The sequence below is a fragment of the Lampris incognitus genome, chromosome 11 (assembly GCF_029633865.1).
Source record: "Lampris incognitus isolate fLamInc1 chromosome 11, fLamInc1.hap2, whole genome shotgun sequence".
Classification (NCBI taxonomy): domain Eukaryota; kingdom Metazoa; phylum Chordata; class Actinopteri; order Lampriformes; family Lampridae; genus Lampris; species Lampris incognitus.
In genome coordinates, this window is record NC_079221.1 from 37139371 (window position 1) to 37164395 (window position 25025).

At 46.2% G+C, this 25025-nt stretch overlaps 1 protein-coding gene across 2 annotated transcripts in view; it reads left to right on the top strand.

Moving 5' to 3' along the window:
• The window catches only part of vwa8 (von Willebrand factor A domain containing 8), a 70010-nt gene that overhangs the window by 35837 nt on the left and 9148 nt on the right, over positions 1–25025 (top strand). The window contains exons 22-37 of one of the 2 annotated variants that reach the window (XM_056289261.1): positions 125–200; positions 5093–5228; positions 5905–6024; positions 8093–8298; positions 12201–12352; positions 14730–14838; positions 15205–15343; positions 16059–16246; positions 18088–18210; positions 19057–19121; positions 19336–19461; positions 21113–21222; positions 22679–22833; positions 23385–23589; positions 23767–23848; positions 24295–24499. In XM_056289261.1, the coding sequence (XP_056145236.1) occupies positions 125–200; positions 5093–5228; positions 5905–6024; positions 8093–8298; positions 12201–12352; positions 14730–14838; positions 15205–15343; positions 16059–16246; positions 18088–18210; positions 19057–19121; positions 19336–19461; positions 21113–21222; positions 22679–22833; positions 23385–23589; positions 23767–23848; positions 24295–24499 (2197 nt within the window). The remainder of the gene's footprint in view (positions 1–124; positions 201–5092; positions 5229–5904; positions 6025–8092; positions 8299–12200; positions 12353–14729; positions 14839–15204; positions 15344–16058; positions 16247–18087; positions 18211–19056; positions 19122–19335; positions 19462–21112; positions 21223–22678; positions 22834–23384; positions 23590–23766; positions 23849–24294; positions 24500–25025) is intronic. The other variant, XM_056289262.1, reaches the window with a different exon arrangement.

Sequence of the window (25025 nt, forward strand, 5' to 3'; positions counted from 1 at the left end):
AAAGTAAGAAAAAGTGATGTTGTGTTACTATTGACATTATCTGTATTTTCAATCTTGTTATGTGTCATTGAGTATGTATGTGTGTATTTTTGTAAGTTTAACCTTCCATTCTCTCCCTTCCTAGAGATACAACAGTCCAGACACTAACCCTACAGCCCTCTGTCCGAGATGGCATCATAGTATATGAGGACTCACCACTGGTCAGTCCTACACACACACACACACATGGGCGTGCACGTCCCTTAAAAATCTTTTACAGCATCAAATGCAGGGCTGGTGAGTAGCCTCAGTCACAGCCCAGATCAGCAGCCGGTCTCCTCCCCTCTGCGTCAGACTGAGCTGCAAGTTGACTTGGGGGAGCAGCTCAGGTTCCCGGACCATGTTATGACAACTTTGCTTAGGCCAGACATAGTGTTATCATCAGCCTCTTCAAAACAGGTGCTCCTTATAGAGCTAAAGGTTCCCAAGGAGGACCGGATGGAAGAGGCAAATGAGCGGAAGTAGTCTCAGTGCCAGGAGCTGGTGGATCAGTGCCAGATGAGAGGCTGGAAGGCGTGTTGTGAGCCTGTTGAAGTGGGGTTTGGAGGCTTTGCTGGCTGCTCACTGTGCAAGGTCTACACTCTACTTTGCATCACTGGGGCTGCTAAAAGGAAAGCCATCAAGTCTTCCATGGAGGCTGCAGAGAGAGCCTCCAGATGGCTTTGGATCAGAAGGAGTGATCTGTGGGCTTATGCTGCTGGGACACAAGCCAGGGCCTGATCAACCCTGGCTGGGTCTCCTGAGCGAGGGTGTATGATGTTGAACAACCCGAAACACCCAAGGGCCTCAGGAAACATCACTGATGATGTGTCCCACTGCATCCTAGGATGTATCTTCGAGTCATCTGAGCTCTTTGTTTGAGATGTGACAATGTTCAAGCTCTTGTTCTGCATTTAACGTAACACCTGGGAGAGGTTGAAGAGTGTGGTTAGAAAAAGTGGGCATACACAGGGGTAAAGAACATGAAGGCAAAGCAGAGGGGTGAGACAGAAAGTGAGGACAGAAAAAGAGAGAGAGAGAAGTGGAGATGGCCTAGTTCTGGTGTTTTTCTGTGCCGCTGCTCTGACATTTGCTGAAGACGTTGACGGCAGGGGCTGTTTCCGCTAAAGGAGTTTCAACGATTTTTCGCTCCCCCCAGCCCTCTCTCTCCATTTCTCCCTCTCCATATTCAGAAGCACAAATAAACTCAGAGTATGGCCCTAGTCAGAGAATATATTATAATATAACATTTGCAGCAGTCACACCAGAACAGATAAACACAAAGCCTGTTTTCTGGGAGTCTTAGATGGAGGGCTTTATATTGCTTTCTTCCTTTCTTTCTCACACATGCACACACACACACAAATATATTCTACTTACCTGTCTGTCTTTGCATGTATGTATGCATGTACGTCTGTCTGTGTGCGTGTTTGTGTCAGTCTGTCCATATGTCTGTCTATATGTGTGTGTGTGTGTCTGTCTATCTTAATTGTCTATCATCTATCTGTCGGTCTGTCCCTCTTGCCTCTGTCTCTTATTGAGAGGAGGAAGACTGATGAAAGATGCTGTCTGTTCCCATTTGTCACCAGCCTTGGTCCTATGGGGCTTCATTGTATTAACAGCTGGCACAGTGACATTCTGATCACCAGGGGCGACAGTTTTTCTTCCTTTTAATCTTAGCGATGGCATTAAAGTGAAGAGAAATACTGGCACCATTAAAGTGTAAAGAAAGCAGAAGCGCTTTCTAGCATCAGATGCGAGAGATAAATGTCAAACAACAGTCTACTACTATTATACTACTCCTATTACTACTTTTGGATGCTCTAGTTAGGGGTTGCCACAGCGGATCATCTTGTTTCCATCTCTTTCTGTCCTCTGTATCTTCCTCTTACCCTCTTCCCTGGCAGCTCCATATTCATTATCTTTCTCCCAATATACCCAGCATCTCTCCTCCACACATGTCCAAACCATCTCAGTCTTGCCTCTCTTGCTCTGTCTCCAAACCGTCCAACCTGAACTGTCCCTCTAATATACTTGTTCCTAATCCTGTCCTTCTTCTTCACTCCCAATGAAAATCTTAGCATCTTCAACTCTGCCACCTCCAGCTCTGCCTCCTGTCTTTTCATCAGTGCCACTGTCTCCAAACCATATAACATAGCTGGTCTCAGAACCATCTTGTAAACCTTCCCTTTAACTCTTGCTGGTACCCTTCTGTCGCAAATCACTCCTGACACTCTTCACCCACTCCACCCTGCCTGCACTCTCTTCTTCACCTCTCTTCTGCACTCCCCGTTACTTTGGACAGTTGACCCCAAGTATTTAAACTCATACGCCTTCATCACTTCTACTCCTTGCATCCTCACCATTCCACTGTCCTCCCTCTCATTCACACGTTATATGTATTCCATCATGCCTCCTATTGACTTTCATTCCTCTTCTCTCCAGTGCATACCTCCACTTCTCCAGGCTCCCCTCAACCTGCACCCTATTCTCACTACAGTTCACAATGTCATCCGCGAACATAATAGTCCACGGAGACTCCTGCCTGATCTCGTCCGTCAACCTGTCCATCACCATTGCAAACAAGAAAGGACTCAGAGCCGATCCTTGATGTAATCCCACCTCCACCTTGAACCCATCTGTCATTCCAACAGCACACCTCACCACTGTTACACTGCCCTCATACACAACTCCTACATACTTTTCTGCCACTCCCGACTTCCTCATACAATACCACACCTCCTCTCTCGGCACCCTGTCATATGCTTTCACTAAATCCACAAAAACACAATGTAACTCCTTCGGACCTTCTCTATACTTCTCAATCAACATTCTCAAAGCAAACATCACATCTGTAGTGCTCTTTCCTGACATGAAACCATACTGCTACTCGCTAAACGTCACCTCTCCTCTTAACCTAGCTTCCATTACTCTTTCCCATATCTTCATGCTGTGGCTGAGCAACACTCGCTAAACGTCACCTCTCCTCTTAACCTAGCTTCCATTACTCTTTCCCATATCTTCATGCTGTGGCTGAGCAACTTTATACCTCTGTAGTTGCTACAGTTCTGCACATCGCCCTCATTCTTGAGAATCGGTACCAGTATGCTTCTTCTCCACCTGTCAGGCATCCTCTCACTTTCCAAGATTGTTTTAAACAATCTAGTTAAAAATTCCACTGTCATCTCTCCTAAACTTCTCCATGCCTCCACAGGTATGTCATCAGGACCAACTGCCTTTCCACTCTTCATCCTCTTCATAGCTGCCTTCATTTCCTCCTTGCTAATGCACCACACTTCCTGATTCACTATCCCCACATCATCCAACCTTCTGTCTCTCTCATTTTCTTCATTCATCAGCCCCTCAAAGTCCTCCTTCCACCTTCTCAACACACTCTCCTCTCTTGTCAGCACATTTCTATCTCTATCCTTGATCACCCTAACCTGCTGCAAATCCTTTCCAGCTCGGTCCCTCTGTTTAGCTAATCGGTACAAGTCCTTTTCTCCTTCCTTAGTGTCTAACCTCTCATACAACTCACCATACGCCTTTTGCTTTGCCTTTGCCCCCTCTCTCTTTGCTTTATGCTGCATCCTCTTGTACTCCTGTCTACTTTCTTCATCTCTCTGCCTATCCCACTTCTTCTTTGCCAACCTCTTCCTCTGTATATTTTGCTATACTTCCTCATTCCACCACCAAGTCTCCTTGTCTTCCTTCCTCTGTCCAGATAACAAACCAAGTACCTTGCTAGCTGTCTCCCTCACTATTTCTGCAGTGCTTGCCCAGCCATCCGGCATCTCTTCACTACTACCCAGTGCCTGTCTTAACTCCTCCCTGAACTCCACACAACAGTCTTCCTTCTCAACTACCACCATTTGATCCTTGGCTTTACCTTCACTCTCTTCCTCTTCTTGGTCTCAAAAGTCATCCTACAGACCACCATCCGATGCTGCCTAGCTATGTTCTCCCCTGTCACCACTTTGCAGTCTCCAATCCCTTTCAGATTGCACCTCCTACATAAGATATAGTCCACCTGTGTGCACTTTCCTCCACTCTTATATGTCACCCTGTGTCCCTCCCTCTTCTTGAAATATGTATTCACCACCGCCATTTCCATCCTTTCGCAAAATCCACCACCATCTGTCCTTCCACATTTCTCTCCTTGACACCATACCTACCCATCACCTCGTCATCACCTTTGTTCCCTTCACCAACATGCCCATCGAAGTCCACTCCAATCACCACTCTCTCCTCTTTGGATACACTATCCACCACTTCATCCAACTCACTCCAGAATTCGGCTTTCTCTTCCATCTCACACCCAACTTGTGGGGCATATGCACTGATAACATGTATCAACACACCTTCGATTTCCAGCTTCATACTCATCATTGTCTGACACTCTCTTCACCTCCAGCACACTCTTGACATACTCTTCCTTCAGAATTACACCTACCCCATTTCTCCTCCCATTCACTCCATGGTAGAAGAGTTTGAACCCACCTCCTCCGATGCTCCTGGCCTTACTCCCCTTCCACTGATCTCTTGCACACACAGTATATCTACCTTTCCTCTCTCCATCATGTTAGCCAACTCTCTCCCTTTACCAGTCATAGTGCCAACATTCAAAGTTACGACTTTCACCTCCACACTTTTACCCTTCCTCCTCTCCCGCTGCCTCTACACATGCCTTACCCCTCTCCTTCTCCTTAGTCCAACAGTAGCATAGTTTCCGATGGCAGCCTGCTGGCTAACAATACCGGTTGTGGTTGTTGGTAACCCGAGCCTTAACCAATCCGGTATGGCAATCTGATTTATGATAAGCATATTTGATTTGGCAAAGATTTTATGCCAGATGCCCTTCCTGACACAACCCTCCCCACTTATCCGGGCTTGGGACTGGCACTAAGAGTGCACTGGCTTGTGCATCCTCAGTGGCTGAGTTAAATGTCAAACAACAGTAAAACCGTAAATTATAAACAGGTTACATAAGTTATCCTCAATGCACATTCTTTGTGTGTGTGTGTGTGTGTGTGTGTGTGTGTGTGTGTGTGTGTGTGTGTGTGTGTGCTCTCAGGTGAAAGCAGTGAAGCTTGGCCACATCCTAGTAATTGACGAAGCTGACAAAGCCCCCACCAACGTCACCTGCATCCTCAAAACCTTGGTGGAGAACGGAGAGATGATCCTGGCTGACGGACGCAGGATCGTGTCAAGTACATTCTCACATGCACTCTCCCTGTCTCTCTCACACTTATGCACAAACAACCCCACGCATACACACTCACACCTGCAAGTTTTGACCTGGTGACAGAGACATGCCGCAGATGCAACATGGAGACAGGTGCAGGGCCATTAAATCGACAAATAGTAGATTAGGTGTCTCCAAAGACAAACATGAAAAAGTCTGATGCGGGCTACCAAAGTTGGCTTAGGATAAAAGCCTTTATGGACAGGTACCAGTAGGTTTGGACCACAGCAGATTTTAAACACATCGTTTTCTTCCCCAATGGAATGTAAGCACGACTAGACAACCAGACAAGCTTTGGACTTACGTTGATAGTATCAGGCCTGTAGTGTGCCGCCATGTGTGAAAGTGCAAAAAAGATAGAACAAACAGATGAACACAGTCACAGTAATGGCAATTGGTAAAAAAAATGAAGAAAACGTCTTGCTTTTTTTTTTGGTTCATTTTTGGAGTAGCTCTATGTCATTGTCTTCACGGTTTCTGTCATGTGGTGATTGTGGCAGAGCACTCAGCTAAAAGGATAACAAGGAAGCAAGCGCACACATACTAAATTTGAAAGATTGAAAACGCGTGTGTGTGTTTGAGTCATTTTTGTACCCGTGTGCTGTCATATCTCCTATCCTATCTAACTGTCCTATCCTCAGACCAATGTGAGGCCAAGGGGAGGCCCAACGCCATCGTCATGCACCCAGACTTCCGGATGCTCGTCCTGGCTAACCGACCGGGCTTCCCCTTTTTGGGGAACGACTTCTTCGGAGCCTTAGGTACAGATACACACATACACACGCAGACACTAGCTTCATGCTGCTAAGGGCTTATCTTTCATGTTAGTAAAAGTCATTCATCCTGCTTTGAAAAACAATTAGGACTAAAATTTAATAAGGAGTGGAAAATGAGGGAGAAGATGTCTTTATGTATGCTCAATAATCCAGGTAAGGAAATCACAAAAAGTTGAATCAGTTCATAAACATTGTGTCCAGATGAACTTATTCAACTCTATGTGAGGAAGAAGATGTTTGCTGTCAAACTATCTGGTCTGTTTCTTTTCACCCATCACTTTTTTTATTGGTTTTGAAAAGAAATCAAGTCCGTCTTAGAACTTAGATGTTAGATGCTCTGAGTTGGCTTTGCACCTGCCCCTTTTTGGAAATATTAATTTCTACACATTCACTTCTGGTTGTTGCATAGATTCTAAACTTTGACCTGTCACTTCCTCCTCTTCTAACCTTAAGAGAAGAAAGAAAAGAAAGCCACTTTATTTTTGCCATTGTCCAGTTGTTGGTTTTTTTTTTTGGTTACAATGACATTTTTCATCTGCAATTAACCCATCCTATTGTATAGGAACAGTGGGCAGCTGCAGCGCCCAGGGTAAGTTAAGTTATCCCTCAGAAGAGGCATTGGTAGCCTAATGGACATAGACACACAACAAAACTTCTCACTGTAGTGTCCTTAAATCCATTTCTGACCAGGAAAATCTGGGCATAATGAATGAACAAGACAAGCTTTCTCTTCCTTCGACATCTACGCGACATGGTCAAAAGTATGTGGACACCCAAACATCAAACCCATATGTGCTTGTTGAACATCTCATTCTAAAACCATGGGCATTTGAGTTGGTACCCCCTTTGCTGCTGTAACAGCCTCTATTCTTCTGGGAAGGCTTTCCCCTGGATTTTGGAACATGGCTGCAGGAATTCTCTCCCATTCAGCAACAAGAACATTAGTGAGGTTGGGAATTGATGTTGGGAAGAAGGCCTGGCTTGCAGTCGGTGTTACAATTCATCCCAAAGGTGTTGGATGGGGTTGAGGTCAGGGCTCTGCAGGCCAGTTAAGTTCTTCCACACCAAACTCAGCAAACCATGTCTTTGTTCACGGGGGTATTGTGCTTAAACAGGAAAGTGCCTCCCCCAAACTGTTACCACAAAGTTGGAAGCACACAGTTCTCTAGAATTAAGATTTCCCTTCACTGGAAGTAAGGGGCCCAGTCCAAACCATGAAAAACAGCCCAGACCATTATTCCTCCTCCACCAAACTTTACAGTTGGCACTATTCATTTGTGCTGGTAGCATTCTCCTGGCATCTGCCAAACCCAGATTGGTTTGTCAGATTGCCAGATAATGAAATGTGATTCATCACTCCAGAGAACATGTTTCCACTGCTCCAGAGTCCAATGGCGGTGTGCTTTACACCACTCAAGCCAACACTTGGCATTGCACATGATGATCTTGCTTGTGTGTGGCTGCTCGGCCATGGAAACCCATTTCATGAAGCTTCAGAGAGACAGGTCTTGTGCTGACCTTGCTTCCAAAGGCAGTTTTGAACTCGATAGTGAGTGTTGCAACCGAGGACAGATGATTTTTGTGTTCTACTCGCTTTAGCACTTGGTGGTCCCGTTCTGTTAGCTTGTGTGGCCTAGCTATTGTTGACCGGGGCAGCTCTAGCAGGGCAGACATTTGACCAACTGACTTGTTGGAAAGGCGGCATCCTATGAAAGTGCCATGTTGAAAGTGACTGAGCTCTTCAGTACAACCCATTCTACTGCCAATGTTTGTCTGTGGAAATTGTATGGCTGTGTGCTTGACTTAATGCACTTGTTGTGTGGCTGAAATAGCCGAACCCACTAATTAGAAAAGGTGTCCACATACTTTTGGCCATGTAGTGTGTATTTGACTTGGCAAAGAGTATTTCACTAGAGCACTAGTAGTACTGGGCGGCTCTCTGTTATATATGTCTAGGTGATTGTGTTTAATGTAAGGTGTTGCTAACAGAGTATTCTGCAAATAATGATCCAAGACTCATAGCTGGGGAAACCTTTTGTCATTACTTGAATAGGTGACATCTTCAGCTGCCATGCAGTGGACAACCCCAAGCCACGGGCAGAGCTGGCCATGCTGAAGCAGTACGGCCCGGACGTCCCAGATGCCACACTGGAGAAGCTGGTGGCAGCCTTCGGGGAGCTGCGGTCCATGGCCGACCAGGGTACCATCAATTACCCTTACTCCACCCGAGAGGTTGTCAACATAGTCAAACACCTCCAGGTAAGGGAAATCACTGCTAGAACTAGAAGCAGAGTTTACCACGTATACAGCTCCAATATGTTGCCACACACAAATACTTTCCTGCGCATTATTGTTAAATTCAGTTGCAAGAAGTCCATCATTCCTGCAGACTTGGTTATATAACTGTCAGCTGAGTAAGGTTGTTACCATATTCTGACAGGTTCGACTTTACTATTTATGCTAGATGAAAGATAGTTCCAGTATGGATAAGAGTTCCCTGATAAAAACTTTTCTAACAGACAGAAAGGGAAGACCATGTCCAAACCACACACCAGACTGACTGGGCCATGCATTGCCTGTCACACATGACCACAAGAATGGACAATACAGAACAGTTGTCTTGGGTCTTTAACTTAAAAGTTTCAGCTCATTTGCTCTCTCTCTCTCTCTGTCTCTCTCTCTCATGTCATTTCTTTGTCATCTTTACTGGCAGCTCAGATGAAATAAAATGAAAAGCATAGGAGTAAAAGCAAGAAGCCAGAAGAGGCAGAGTGAGGGACAGCACTGGCATGAGGTGTTTGTGTGTGTGTGTGTGTGTGTGTGTGTGTGTGTGTGTGGTGGAGGCATGATAAAAACAGAAAGATGAAGTTAATGTTGTCATGACAAATAGGTGCAGTGGTGTGAACAAAGTTCTCATCGTATCCCGTGTCAGATGTCAGTAAGTGTAGCTTCACCATCTGTCCTCCTTCCAAGTGTTTCTCTGCTGCCACCATCCCTGTGTCGGCCACCACTTCTATCCCTCCACCCATCCTTTTTAACTACCTTTCCCCAATACATATCCACCTTTATGAAGATTGGTATGGTTAAAACTATGCATTTGACTTTTATCTTTCTATCTATCTATCTTTCTATCTACCTTTTGTACACACAGTAAAGAGGCCAGAGATTGAACTCAAACACAGGTTTTGTTTGCTTGGGTTTTGTTCCATAATGAAAAAACGAAATAATGAAGTGCAATGATATAAGAAATAATACAAGAGAAAAATTAGAAACGTGCAAGAGAGATAAAATAGACCATGGTGCATTACAAAAGCATCTCACCTTAAAAGACTTTTTTGTTTTTACCTTATTACTATAAGTGAACATTTGAATAGAGGGAGACCCTCACATCCACTTGTGTTTTTCAGTGCGATTTAAGCTTTCCCATTCTAATCTGTTCTAGCTGTTTAAGCAGTAAGCAGCTCCGCCACTCCATCAGCAGCCGGCTAGGTGCAGCATGGTACAAGAGAGCAGAGTACATGCTGTTCACTGTACATACATTGTTTGTGCACAGACCCTGCTCCCGCCACCCTTATCCTCATCTACATGCTGCTATTTATACTCACGCTGCCTTTCATCATCAGGGAGGAAAGATTGGGGACAAGCTAGGTGTGCGTGTGTGAGAGAGAGAGTGAGAGAGAGAGTCTCCATTAATTCATATACCTGAACATTGCTGGTCATGTGTGTCCATTTATGGCCACAGTCTACCAGTTTTCCAGTGGCTACTTCCAGCAGGATAATGTCAAGTCACAAAGTATCGTAACAAGCCTGTTTCACCAACATGACAGTGACTTCGGTGTACTCTAAAGGCCTGCACAGTCCGCACATCACAATCCAGTAAAGAACCTATGGGATGAGGTAGAGCAGGAGGTTTACATTATTCACATGAGCCCAACAAATATGCAGGAACTACGTAACGCTATCAAGTCGACATGGACCAAAACCGGGCATCCAGGTGGCATGGCGGTCTATTCCGTTGCCTACCAACATAGGGATCGTCGGTTTAAATCCCTTTGTTACGGCTTGGTCGAGTGTCCCTACAGACACAATTGGCCGTGTCTGCGGGTGGGGAACCGGATGTGGCTATGTGTCTTGGTCGCTGCACTAGCACCTCCTCTGGTTAGCCGGGGCGCCTGTTCGGGGGGCTGGGGGGAATAGCGTGAGCCTCCCACATGCTATTTCCCCTGGTGAAACTCCTCACTGTCAGGTGAAAAGAAGTGGCTGGCGACTCCACAGGTATCGGATGAGGCATGTGGTAGTCTGCAGTCCTCCCCGGCTTGGCAGAGGGGGTGGAGCAGCAACTGGGACAGCTCGGAAGAGTGGGGTAATTCGTCGGGTACAACTGAGGAGGGGAAAAAAGGGAGGGGGCATGGACCAAAACCCCTAAAGAATATTTCTGGTATTTTGTTGAATCCATGCCACAAAGAATTCAGGCTGTTCAGGAGGCAAAAGGGAATCCTACTCGGTACTAGTTTGATGTATCTAAAATAAAGGGGCCAATGAGATTTAGATTTAGACTTGGATTTCCTATATTGTCATTGCACAAAGTAAAATGAAATCCTGTTTTCTATGGAATGAGTGCATATATTGTGTGTATGTCTTTCTGTCTGCATGGCTCTGTGTGTGTCTGTGTGCACCACTTTATAAGCATTTAATGATCGTGGTGGTCACCTTCCTCTCTCTGTACATCGTGCTCTATAGTCTCATTATGTTCTGGAGGTTGCCCTTAGAGATCTGCCCCATTAGATTTCTAGGGAGAGAGACAGGTGTGTGTGTGTGTGTGTGTGTGTGTGTGTGTGTGTGTGTGCACGTGTGTTTGTGGGGGGGGGGGGGGGCTTGGAGAGAAAAGAAAGATTAAGCCCTCAACAGATCAATAATTCAATGTGCAGTGACAAATCTGTTCAATAGATCTCCCTGCTTGTCTCCTGCCGTGTTATTAATCACCACCACTATTGACCAACTGTTAGACTGGGCCAGATGAAAGCTCTTCCAGAGGAAACCTGAAGCGCTATGCTGGAAAAGGTGACAGTTCTTCCAGGTGATAGCCAGCGAAGATCCTATTTATCACACCACATTTAGATACAGTCAGGGTTTCTTGGTTACAGGGAGCTCAGATCAGTGAATCAACTGACTCAGTGTGCTCTATCTTAGTATGGTCAGAGTTGTAATCAAAGAAAAGGTTCCTTACATACATTGGTTCAAATGCAATCAGTTACCATTGTAGTTTCCTACCTACAGTATGTTAACCCTAGAGTGTTGATGAAGCTGTAGAAGTGACTGTGTTCTGATAGTAGCTATATGGCCATGCCAAGAGTCATATACTTGTCGTTCACATATGACTTAGATTACAGAGGGATTTTTGCGAGTTTTGAGGGTTGTAAAGGATAAGAGTTTCCCTTTAGGTCAGGGTGACCATCTCTGTAGAATCCCTGTTTATCCCATGTTCGTGTCTTTGCCTCTCTCTTTTTCCATGTCTTTCTCTCTGTTCCCGTCTCTCATTGTCCATTTTTCATCAGTTAACGATCACCCAATTATTTAACAACCTTTTATCTCAACACCACCATAATTACAACATAGCATATCCATTAGGAAACCATCAAGCCCCTTTATCACTCTCTGTCTATCGCTCTGTCTCTTGTTCTCCCACTCTCAAACACATACATAGAAATATATGCACACAGATAATAATAGTAGCCCAGGAGAAACCCAGCAGGCTGAACCTTGTATTCATTTCGCAGTGCTGAAGGCAGAAGACAGGGGTCCATTAAGAGTCTAGAAATGAGCTACCTTTGAAATAGCCTTTGTCATTCCAGACTAACTGGCCCTCCATTTGTACCCACTGTTAGCCATCTTGCTAGCTGCTACGCCCCTTCTGAAATGACAATTTTTATTAACTTTCTCTCCTCTTCTGACCCTCCCTCCTCCTCGCCCTCCTTATATTTCTCATCTACTCTCTCCCATCTCCCTCCCCTCTGTTACTTCTTATTCTCCTGTTTCCTTTGCCTCCCCCTCGGGCTCCTCCCCCCTCACTCCTCCCCCTCTTCATTCCTCCCTTTGCATCCTTATTTTCACTGCCCTGACCCCCCCCCCCCCCCCCCCATCTCTCCATCCTTCCTGCAAAGAAATTCCCCAATGAGGGCCTGGCCAATGTGGTGCGGAACGTCTTCGACTTCGATTCATACAACAAGGACATGCAGGAGGTCCTGATCGACGCGCTGCACAAACACGGGATTCCCATCGGAGCCAAGCCCAGCTCAGTCAGCCTGGCCAAGGAGTAAGACAGCAGGGCGCCGCCAGGGGCTAGGATGACACAGAAAAACACACACACTCACACAAGACCAACACACTACAGGACCACATAGGTACCCAAAGCACCTGTCTCATCCAGACCATCCACTCCTTTCTAGTCCCTCTTCAGAAACTGTGACTGACCAGTTTGATGTGGGATTCGGGGTTGGTGAGGGTGAGGGTGAGAGTATTACTAGCCCCATGACCGCCTGGCTGTGCTTTAAAAGAGAAGCTGCTATGAAGCCTGCTCAGCAGGTCACCACTTATTTATGTGTTTCTAAGTTGTTAAAATGGAGGCATTGGCATACTTTCTTGAGATTGAAAGACTTTGTGGGACCAAGGAGCCTGTCGGATTTCCTTGATTGTTCTTACCCAGCCCATTTCCACCACCGCCATACAGAAACAAATCAAAATGATTTTAAGGTTTTCAAATAGTGAAGCAACCAGGTCTTGTCAGTAGTCGCCATACTGTTAGTAAGTTAATAATGGGGGGCATCCGGGTAGTGTAGTGGTCTATTTTGTTGCCTACCAACACGGGGCTCTCGGTTCAAATCCCCGTATTACCTCTGGCTTGGTCGAGCGTCCCTACAAACACAATTGGCCGTGTCTGCAGGTGGGAAGCCAGATATGGGTATGTGTCCTGGTCGCTGCACTAGTGCCTCCTCTGGTCGGTCGAAGTACCTGTTCGGGGGGGGGGGGGGACTGGGGGGAATAGCGTGATCCTCCTACACGCTACATCCCCCTGGTGAAACTCCTCAATGTCAGGTGAAAAGAAGTGGCTGGCGACCCCACATGTATCAGAGGAGACATGTGGTAGTCTGCAGCCCTCCCCGGATCGGTAGAGGGGGTGGAGCAGCGACCGGGATGGCTCGGAAGAGTGGAGTAATTGGCCAAGTGCAATTGGGGAGAAAAATGGGGAAATACCCCCCCCCCAAAAAAATAAAGAAGTTAATAATGGGATGAAGCTTTGCTGACCTGTGTTCATGATAGAGCAAACATTTCTCATTTGAAGTGTGCCTTTGGAGGGAAGAGATTGACAGATCCTCACATGACAGAGCTGGTAGAATGCATTTAATGATTTAACCCTACTTGGAAGTTTTATTTTTGTTTAACTGAAATTAATTACTTAAAATTGGATAACGTCATTTGTAGCCCATCTTGCTATTTAAACCGCTGTGGCTTCCATGAAGTCTATTCACTGCTTGCCCAACTGTAAACACAGTGTTTGTTTAGCTGATTCAGATTGCATCACCTTGTCTTCTTCCATCAGGGAGCAGTAAGGGCTAGTCTAGTTACGTCATCAATGTACGGGTTTATGTTTTGAATAAAGGAAAATATTTGTTTCTTCTGTGTCCTGTGGTTTTGTTATGCCTCATCCCATTGATGACTTGTGTTGTATATATCCTAAAGTTGACTTGACCATGAGAACCAAGCAGAGAAGAAACAAGTGTTTTTCTTGACTAATTATATATCAGGTTTTGTAGGCCAGTCACCGGAAAATTCCTTGTGGGTGGGCAAATGTGTGCCAGTGAATCTTAAGTTGTATCATACAATGTTATAGACACCCATATTGAACAACTTAGATATGGGGAAGTTGTTTTGCCCACAGCCTGTTGTGTACATAAAAGCAAATACTTTTACTCTTGATTTCCAAATTTGGACATAGACAACTAGAAACATTTGGCCTCTTGTGTTGATCTTTTCCCTCCGTAGAAGTATTTATGGTCCGAGGATTGTCCGCCCTCCGTACCCCCACCCCCCTTGCAATTTGTATTGTGGTTGTGTTGCATCTCTCACCCCACCTGCAACCAATAAGGCTGTGGACAGGACCCAGCTATGATTCATGGGAAGAGTGTCCACTAAACATCTGGCCAGACACAACAAACTGAGTGGGGGGTCACAGGCACACACACACACACACACACACACACACACACACACACACGTACACACACTCAAATAAACACACTTCCTTATCATGCTAAAGCCCTTGTCTCTCTAATGACTGTGTTCAATTTCAGTGCTTCGCTTCCAAGCAGTCCCACACAGAGCTGATCAGAGCTTTCATCTGTGGTCATTGTGTGGTGGCCACACCGAATCCCTCCCAGGAACCGATTCAGTTCGATTCAGATATGGCTACAAAACCATGGCGGTGAAAGCAACCCATTAAAAAAAAAAAAAAAGGCAAGGTTCGGACCACAGTCCCCTGCCAAGATCAGAAGCTTTGTCTTCTGTTTGCCCTCTAAAGGGATGCGATATATTTTCACCGCTCATTACATTAAAAATTGACACACTTGCTGATCTAAGAGCGAGTCACCTTTTTTAGGTTGCACCTGACAATCAATGTCACCTCTGACCTCCAGGTTGCCCCTGCCAGAGGTCAAAATGTCAGGCTACTGGACCACAAACCAAGGGGGCAACGCTCGCCGTAAACTCCTCTGCCCCACAGAGACACACCCCATAGACGTCAAGGTATTCTTCACTCTGCAATGAATAGTAACACACTGAAGCCATGTCTCATAGCAACAAACTTGCAGCCTTATGTAGGGTCCAGGGCATTTACATCAGCATTCCCCCTCCATATTCTGTTCTGGCTTGGTGAAAACTGCACTGACGGCACACATAGACCATGTGGAGTTAAGAGTTTAATGGAAGCCTGGATAACCTACCCTGCTATTTAAGTAGTCAGCGAAACACTGTTGTACATAAACAGACTTATGATCCAAGCCCCAACAGAACTCGATCATAGGACTCAAAGAACAGAATAGTACGCAGTTGTGAATACTCTCTGTGTATTTGCATGGTTGTGTGTGCCAACACTATGTCCTGGTCTCCTAGGGCCCAGTGTTCCTGCGTGTCCAGGGCTATCCCTGTGACAGACAGGAGAGCAGGGCTCTGAGCTTCAGCGAGGAGAAAGCCCACTGGCAGATCCCGATGAGTGAGGTCAACATCATCTGTGATCTCATTACTAAAGACGGTACAAATACACACACACACACACACATATTCCTGTCACTTATAGACTATACAACTATACACAGAACATAGTTTGTGTTGAAATGTTGTTGGCTGGCTGATTTCACTAATTAGCATACCTTTAGACAGACAGAGGATGACTGATTATTGAAATCAGCTGGTGTAGTATTCTGCACATGATCAGATACCACTGTCTTGGGGATATCCTCGTAATAATTAGATACAGAGCACGGTGGTGCAGTGGTTAGTGCAGTCGCCTCACAGCAAGAAGGTCCTAGGTTTGAGCCCTGGGGTAGTCCAACCTTGGGGGTCATCCCGAGTGGCCCTCTGTGTGGAGTTTGCATATTCTCCCCGTGTCTGCGTGGGTTACCTCTGGGTGATCCGGTTTCCTCCCACAGTCCAAAGACATGTAGGTCAGGTGAATCGGCCGTACTAAATTGTCCCTAGGTGTGAATGTGTGTGTATGTATGTGTGTGTGTGTGTGTGTGTGGGCCCTATGATGGCCTGGCGATCTGTCCGGGGTGTCTCCCCACCTGCCGCCCAATGACTGCTGGATAGGCTCCAGCATCCCCGCGACCCTGAGAGCAGGATAAGCAGTTCGGATAATGGATGGATGGATGGATGGAATCAGATACAGACAAATGTGCATTATGCTTATTAAACAATCCAACGCTTATGCATTCACATATTCAAACTCATATTTCTCTGTCCCACAGACGTTATCTACATGGCAACATGTAACCCAGTGTCCTTGTATGCTATGAAGGAGCGAGGTGAGACTATCCACTGCATGGAGCTGTATGATGTCTTCCCAAGGACTATCAGTGGGGTCTGGCAGCCCTTCGTCACCTTAGCTGCTCTGGGAAGCCCCCTGGACGGACAGGTGGTGCTGCATGAGGAGGAGGTGGGCTTACACAGATATGAGTCCATGTCATCACACGACTGCACCATTGCCAAAAAAAAGCTGTGTTTGAATGCACACTCACAAAGTATGCGATGCCAGTGGCCAGACAGGGATCACCTTTGCCTTTTTGCAAAGTGGTCTCTAATGTCCTCTGTGGATGACTGTATAATGCAACCTTTGTGTAATTTGGGAGTTAAAAAAAATTCGGAGCACATGCAAAGTCTTTCAAATAAATCCAGCAAAGTTAAATAGCCATACACAAGTTTAATAGCCGTATACAAATCTGTTTTCGCGTACACACGAGTGTGTGTTCTTGTACTTAACTGCGTGCAGTTGCAACTGCTCCACGCTCACACCCACACGCACCCCTACATGGACACACACGCACACACACACACAGATGCACATAAACACTGGCTCTCTCTTACCTCATAAGACCCCAGGCTCTGAGAGGAGGGTGTAAGGACAAGAACAATGCATGCTGGCTATTTCTCTGACCACCAGGGTTATACAGCTGGTGCATATTAGGCGAGGGGAGGACTTCTAAAAATACAGCTGTGATAGATCATATTGTGTCTGTTCAAAAAGGAGAAGAAATCCAGACATCACGAAGTTCATTCACAGGTCGTAGCTCTCCCAGAGGATTATAACCAACACACACAGACACACACACACACACACACACACACGTGCTCGATGCGGACACACGAGGCATATGACAAGCTCACCCACGTGCATGCACACAATACATGTGCACAAGTTTAATTGTGGATACAAGGACCCCAACACGCACAGGCGCACTCAGACCCTGAATGAAATGCCTTGGCTTGTCAGAAGTCACACATCAGTTGTGCAAATGCACACTTCCTCTGAGACCATTATATCTTTACAGTTGGGGGTGAGGCTCGCCTGCTATGAATAGCTCTAGTATACAGTAGAGGGAATGCTAGGGATGAGAGGCCATAAGGAAGCCATTTGGCCAGAGCAGAGGGGCTGAGATCCTTAGCAAAGTCCCCTGTGGCTTCCCTTCATAAAATCCAGTGGAAGATGGAGCTTTATTGCGTTATGAATGAAAGTCTTGGCACAGCTCGTCTGACATACACACACATTTATACACACTTTGATGCCTTACTGCTAATATTGTATGAATGTGCTGCTGTCACACAAGAGCATGCAAATTTGCACTTATACAGATAAAAATGAGAACAGTACACAACAGAATACTCGATCGGAATACTAAATCAGTTTTAATAAGTTTTTTTATGTATTGTATGTTTACTGAGGCGGTACGATGGCGCAGTGGTTAGCGCAGTCACCTCACAGCAAGAAGGTTCTGGGTTCGAGCCCCGGGGTAGTCCAACCTTGGGGGTCATCCTCTGTGTGGATTTTGCATGTTCTCCCCGTGTCTGTGTGGGTTTCCTCCGGGTGCCCCGGTTTCCTCCCACAGTCCAAAGACATGTAGGTCAGGGGAATCAGCTGTACTAAATTGCCCCTAGGTGTGAATGTGTGTGTGTGTGGGGGCCCTGTGTGATGGCCTGGCAGCCTGTCCAGGGTATCTCCCCGCCTGCCGCCCAATGACTGCTGGGATAGGCTCCAGCATCCCCGCGACCCAGAGAGCAGGATAAGCAGGTCGGATAATGGATGGATGGACGTTTAGTGAGTGATATTTTAAGGTTAACAGGATGAACAAGCTAAGGCCTGAAGAGGAGTGCCCTCTGTTGGCTCTACTGAAAACATATCAAAGAAACAAGAACCTCGATCTGTTTATATACTCAGTAGCATAACAAGGGTCTTAAACAAATGTATTTCCCCTGACCTCCTCCTCCGTCTCCATGTCCCAGAGTAACACGGTGCTTCATCTAGACGTGGTAACTGGAGCTGTCCGTAGGCTCATCCTGTCTCCGGACAATGAACAGCATGCCACCAAGGCCTCCAGTTGGTGGAAAAGCAGCAAACAGCAACAGGTAATAGGTCACAGCCTTTCCTTAAACTACCAGATCAGGGCGTCCGAGTAGCGTAGTGGTCTATTCCGTTGCCTACCAACACAGGGGTCACTGGTTTGAATCCCTGTGGTACCCCCTGGCTTGGTCAGGCGTCTCTACAGACATAATTGGCCGTGTCTGCGGGTGGGAAGCCAGATGTGGCTGTGCATCCTGGTCGCTGCACTAGCGCCTCCTCTGGTCGGTCGGGGTGCCTGTTCAGGGTGGAGGGGAAACTTGGGGGAATAGCGTGATCCTCCCACGCGCTATGTTCCCCTGGCGAAACTCCTCACTGTCAGGTGAAAAGCGGCTGGCGACTCCACATGTATCGGAGGAGGCATGTGGTAGTTCGCAGCCCTCCCCGGATCGGCAGAGGGGGTGGAGCAGCGACCGGGATGACTCGGAAGCGTGGGGTAATTGGCCGGATACAATTGGGGAGAAAAAGGGGGTAAAAATCCCAACAAAAAAAAAACAGCAGTGGTTCAGCTTGGATTCGCCTTGTCACGAAAGTGGCGAGGCGTCTCCTTCGAGACTGCCGGCCGGAGAGATGCAGTTGGCGAACGCATGCAGTATGAGGGTGGGTGTTTGAACTAAAATAGGGATTGACTGACCACTAAATTGGGAGAAAAACAGAAAAATCAGAAATAAATTTTAGGGGGAAAATAAATAAATAAATAAACTACCAGATCATAATTTGAGACAATGACTTTTTTTATTTTGTTTCATTAATTTCCTCCAAAGAAAAATTGACAATCCTTCGCGTGGGCCTTTTTGCTCTTCTGACATGTTATTCCTGTGGTATGTTGATCTGTAATGTAACTGTATTTCCAGGGAAGCTACAAAATGTGCCGTGATTTTTCTCACAAGAATTGGCTTCTCTTCTACAGGGAGCAGGGGTAAGTTGTTTAATGAGCATCGCTGTAATGTGAGACAACAGACGCGGGAACGTCTTCTGATGTCTACAACACACTGTCATGAGGAAAATATGCTCATCTCATTCAGATAGACATACTCACATTGTGTGTGTGTGTGTGTGTGTGTGTGTGTGTGTGTGTGTGTGTGTGTGTGTGTGTGTGTGGGATTTGTGTGCGGTAATGTGTGGGTCCATAGCAACCAGCTGGAGGTGTTGGATGTGCTGGAGGGTCGGGTCCACTTCATCTCCCTGCCCATAAACCTGAAGGCTGTCTTCCTGGTAGCAGAGGACCGCTGGCTATTGGTGGAGAGTAACACTAACAAGTAATCTATCTGTAAAACTCCTGTAATGTGGACAACATCTTGCTTAGTTCCCATTTCCAAGAAATCTAATGCTTTTGTACTCAAATATTTAAAGCATACAGCCCAAACTTGACATCTTATGAAATGCTTAACACGCGGTCGCTTCTCTTCAGAACCCATTGCTGTTTGCATACAGGGTTGCTTCATTGTATTTACAGTCATTTGAATGGCGCTATAGTTAGGATTGGGTTTTGGGGTTTTTTTCTAGTGCTTTTAATACACCCTCACTTTTTAGCAAACGAACTGAGGAATTTACATTTGCATAGTTCTACCATTACTCTGGTGATGGGTTGTCTCCTCCCCAGACCTCAGTTTGTTAGAATAAATAATATGTTCTCAGACACTTTTTTTTTTTGCATTTTGGAAACATTTCAAAATGCTTTAAAAAGTGCCAAAAACAAACTAGTTAAAAGGGCATGTCTGTGATTTGCTGGAGCCCAGATCCTTAAGAGGATACTGTAGAAACGAGAATCTAAATTGAAGAGAAATAAACGGAGAAATAAATTGTGAACTAGTACAAGATGGTGGCCATCCTCATTGTGAAACCTTTGCTGGTCTATGTCGCTCGTTTGGTGACGCGATGGTGATGTCCGGCGACGAGTAATTTTTTTTTTTGGGGGGGGGGGGGTTTTCCCCCGTTTCTTCCCAATTGTACTTGGCCAATTACTCTATCACTGCCACCCCCTCCGCCAAGCTGGGGAGGGCTGCAGACTATCACATGTCTCCTCCGATACATGTGGAGTCGCCAGCCGCTTCTTTTCACCTGACAGTGAGGAGTTTTACCAGGGGGACGTAGCGCGTGGGAGGATCACACTGTTACCCCCCAGTGCCCCCTCCCCCCTGAACAGGTGCCCTGACTGACCAGAGGAGGTGCGAGTGCAGTGACCAAGACACATACCCACATCTGGCTTCCCACCCGCAGACACAGCCAATTGTGTCTTTGTAGGGACGCCCAACCAAGCCGTAGGTAACGCCCCCGTGTTACCTCCGAACCGGTGATCCCCGCGTTGGTAGGCAACAGAATAGACCACTACGCCACCCGGAAGCCAGCTGTGAGGATCTTCTGTTTTCACTGCTGTCAAGCAGTGTAACAACCTTATTTAGTCTATAGGGGAGTCTTAGGGGTCTGGGTCGACTAGGTTGAAGATTTATTGCGAATTCTTTATGAGGCTGCGGTTTTTATTGTTCTTATATTGTCATTTCACATTTCACATTTTGTTGATGTGATGAAATGAGATTTACGTGATGTCTTTAAGTTAGTGTACCAGTTGCAAGTGTTTTTCAAGACATTGACATTTATATTGTTTTTATACGGTTATGTATATTGTGTTTGAGGAGTGAGATGTGTGTAATATATATGTCATTGTAGCTGCCTCTTGAGGTGTGCTAGCTAACTAAATTTCCTCCTCAGTGATAAATAAAGTTTATCATCATCATGGCAGTCATTATCATCATCAACCAACATGTCTCCCTGTTTCTCCCGTTTTCTCCCTCTCTCTGACCGACTGGATTCCACATTGGCTGTTCTCAAACGTCTCCCACAGTTTCAAACTTTAGTATGATATATGGATAATGACAGCTGTATCCGCCGTGTGTTTGTTTTGTTCACCAGGAAGTTCCTCTTGACCAAGCCCATGCATATGGAAGCGGAGGAGTCTGGAGTGTGTCAGCTCCATACTATCAGTGAGGACCCTGTCAGCTCGGGCCATGGAGCCACAGCAGGTATACTTGAAACTGTTGGCCTGTTTTCACTCTATACACGAGTGCATGTATTTTTGGTTCTCTTTTTACTATCATGCTAATGAAAATTTTTTTAATGCCTGAGTCAGCCCCAAATCAGTCCCAGACCAACCTGAAGGGTGGATACCATTTAACTATTTGAGTACCGGCTGTCTGGGTGGCATGGTGGCCTATTCCATTGCCTACCAGCATGGGGATCGCTGGTTCGAATCCTTGTGTTACATCCGGCTTGGTTGAGTGTCCCTGCAGACACAATTGGCCGTGTCTGCGGGTGAGAAACCAGATGTACTAGGTGTGTGTCCTGGTTGCTGCACTAGTGCCTTCTCTGGTCGGTTGGGGCGCCTGTTCGGGGGGGTAATTGGAGGGAATAGTGTGATCCTCCCACGCGCTACATCCCCCTAGTGAAACTCCTCACTGTCAGGTGAAAAGAAGCGGCTGGCGACTCCACATGTGTCAGAGGAAGCATGCGGTAGTCTGCAGCCCTCCCCGGCTTGGCAGAGGGGGTGGGGAAGCGACCGAGACAGCTCGGAAAAGTGAGGTAATTGGCTGGATACATTTGGGGAGAAAAATGGGGGGAATCCAAAAGAAAAAAAAACTATTTGAGTACCATCGTGTTTTACTAAGACTCAAGCTATGAAGCATCGCTTTATTTTTGCTCTTGCCGAAAATGTTCAGAAGCTCTGGTGTAGAACACAGGCTTTTTGGGATGGGGAGAGAACAGTTCAAAACAAAATACGAAATATGCTGTATGGCCCAGCCATCCTGCAGGTCTATATGACTCAGGCACAGACATGATGTCAACCTCATTACCGTACATAGGCAGACTGATTGGTACTTTCAACCGACAATACATCTTACCCTGACAGGACCCCTGTCCTCAGCTAATCTCTTCTCTGGCCTCAAAGTCAGACCTCACATGCATTAACACAAGTGTGTCTCGGTCTCGATGAAACTTTTATACCAATTCCATATCCTAGTTAAAGACAGCAGGCTGTGATGTCATGAGTAATGTCTATGGGGTTCGGCTAAATTAGTACATGAGGGTCAAAGTTCAGCAGAATTACTCAGTTGACCCCCGATAATATGATTTAGTGCGGTGAACTGCTGCTGCAGTCTAAGAATTGCATTTCTTCCTGAGAAAGATACCATAATGGGCTTTTTGACATAGTAGACATCCTGCCTGGCTGTGCGGTCCATTCTCTTAATCACATGGATTGGGTCATCACCCCACTCGTCAATTCTCATCACATAAATACGATACCTGACACATTAGGGTTAAGACGCTGATATTGAAGGGGTGATTTTTGCTCCTTAAGTTTCTTCACTGCGTTCTCTCTCCCACTTCTCTACCTTTCTCACACACTTGTCTCACTATTTCTCCCTCTCCTGTCTTTTCTGTTGTGCCCTACGCTGCCCCTCTCTCATACCTCTTGGCCAGAAGGTGAGACATGCACACCACAGATGCTGTCATATGACCAGCTCCCCAGTGAGAATCTGAGCGCCGCTCTGAACCAGAAGATTGTCTCACCTAATCGTCTTCTGGCCGACACTGGATCCTACGCGCAGGTCATTGTAGGCTTCCCAGACCTCATGGTGAGAGTTTAGCATATGATTACATTGTTACAGAAAGGTAATGGGCACAGGCGCCCGGGTGGTGTGGTGGTCTATTCCGTTGCCTACCAACATGGCGATCGCCGGTTCGAATCCCCATGTTACCTCCAGCTGGTCAGGCATCCCTGCAGACACAAATGGCTGTGTCTGCGGATGGGAAGCTGGATGTGGGTGTGTCCTGGTCACTGCACTAGTGCCTCCTCTGGTTGGTCGGGGCACCTGTTCGGGGGGAGGGGGAACTGGGAGGAATAGCGTGAGCCTCCCACATGCTACGTCCCCCTGGTGAAACTCCTCACTGTCAGGTGAAAAGAAGCGGCTGGCGACTCCTCATGTATTGGAGGAAGCATGTGGTAGTCTGCAACCCTCCCCGGATTGGTAGAGGGGGTGGAGCAGCGACCGGGACCAAAAGTTGTGACGGCGCTTCTCATATGACAGTAGGCTTTTCAGAAGTTATCTCTCTAGGTTTAACAGTTGTTTTGGGGGGTAGATAAGCGGTCGTTTATTTTTTCCTCTTGATTTGTCTTTCTGGCCAGTCCCCAAATGAGGTGTACAGCTTTAAGAGACCCACTGACCTATCAGAAATAAAGCCCAGTGACAGTGGAGATCATATGTTGTTCAGGGGCGGACCTCGCTCCAGTACATCCAAACGAAACAACTGTGTCAGTCTGCTGTCAGCCAATCAAGTGGTCCGGGCCCTCCCACCGAACCAGGTGCCTCTGAGAGAAATCTACCCCAAAGGTTAGAGTTCACATCACTCAAATGAGCTCACAAGTAAATGTACTGTACTCCTACACAATAAATAATGAAACTCTTTTGTACTTGTTCATGTAACATACATCATTAAAGAATATATAGCATATCATAGTAGGTCTACAAAAGCTAAGCTGAAAGTAAAACGTCTTGTTTGTTGTCCAGATGTCACACCTCCAATGACAGCAGCTTTCCTGGAGGTCACAGACCTGAACTCTAAGAAAGTCAAATATATTCCCGTCCCAAGGTAAACAGATTGCGAGAATAGTTTCATTTATTAAGGCTATGTTCAGGCAGAAGACAAATCTGATTTTTTTTTTTTTACATATCTGCACTGTTATATGTAGTTGAGAGATTTAATAGATTGTTTTTTATATCCGTTGGAGTTTGAGCTGCAACAAGGTGTCCCCCAGAGTGAAAGCAGATATGTTATCAGATATGTTAAAATAAGAAGCATCAACAGAAATTGAATTTGAATTGGTTAGCACATCACGTGTGAATATGGTGTGTTGCCGCCAGGGCAAGTAGTCAGCAGGCAGCTGGCAGAAAGTGACATTTCGAAGCGTTGGCTCTGTAATGGAGTAATCTTGAACTCTTGGAGGTTCAACCACAGGTGTTTGTTGTTGAATGATGACTTGACGGCTTCGTTTTGGGATTTGCTTCTGACTTGCTGTCTGTTGCTGTGATCGGCAGGTCAATGACTGTGTCACCCTACTCCAATTGGGTATCGAAGGTGTCAGACTCTGACGTTTTATTGGCCGGGCTGGGCTCTGGGGGCGCAGTGACAGTAGATATGGGTGGGTATGTCCGACTGTGGGAGACAGGACTGGACAACCTTCAACGATCACTGATGGAATGGAGGAATATGATTGGGTCAGAGGATGGCAGACCTATTCAGGTAATTTCACAGGATCTGTTGAATTTGGTACTCTAGTCATTCTAATGTCTAAAATGGACCACGTGTATAACTACTACTGCTACTTTCGGCTGCTCCCATTAGGGGTCGCCACAGCGGATCATCCGTTTCCATTTCTTCCTGTCTTCTGCATCTTCCTCTGTCACACCAGCCACCTGCATGTCCTCCCTCACCACATCCATAAACCTCCTCTTGGGCCTTCCTCATTTCCTCTTCCCTGACAGCTCCATATTCAGCATCCTTCTCCCAATATACCCAGCATCTCTCCTCCACAAATGTCCAAGCCATCTCACTCTTGCCTCTTTTGCTTTGTCTCCAAACCGTCCAACTTGAGCGGTCCTGCCAATATAATCATTCCTATGGACCATGTGTATAACAAAAACTGAAATCATTTACTCCATGGCGCTAGCATTGTGTATTACAATGCTATAAAGCACAATGAGGCTAATTTTTACATGCCTCTAGCATGCAGTTTCTATCATAACCATGGAATAGAAGAAAGAAGATA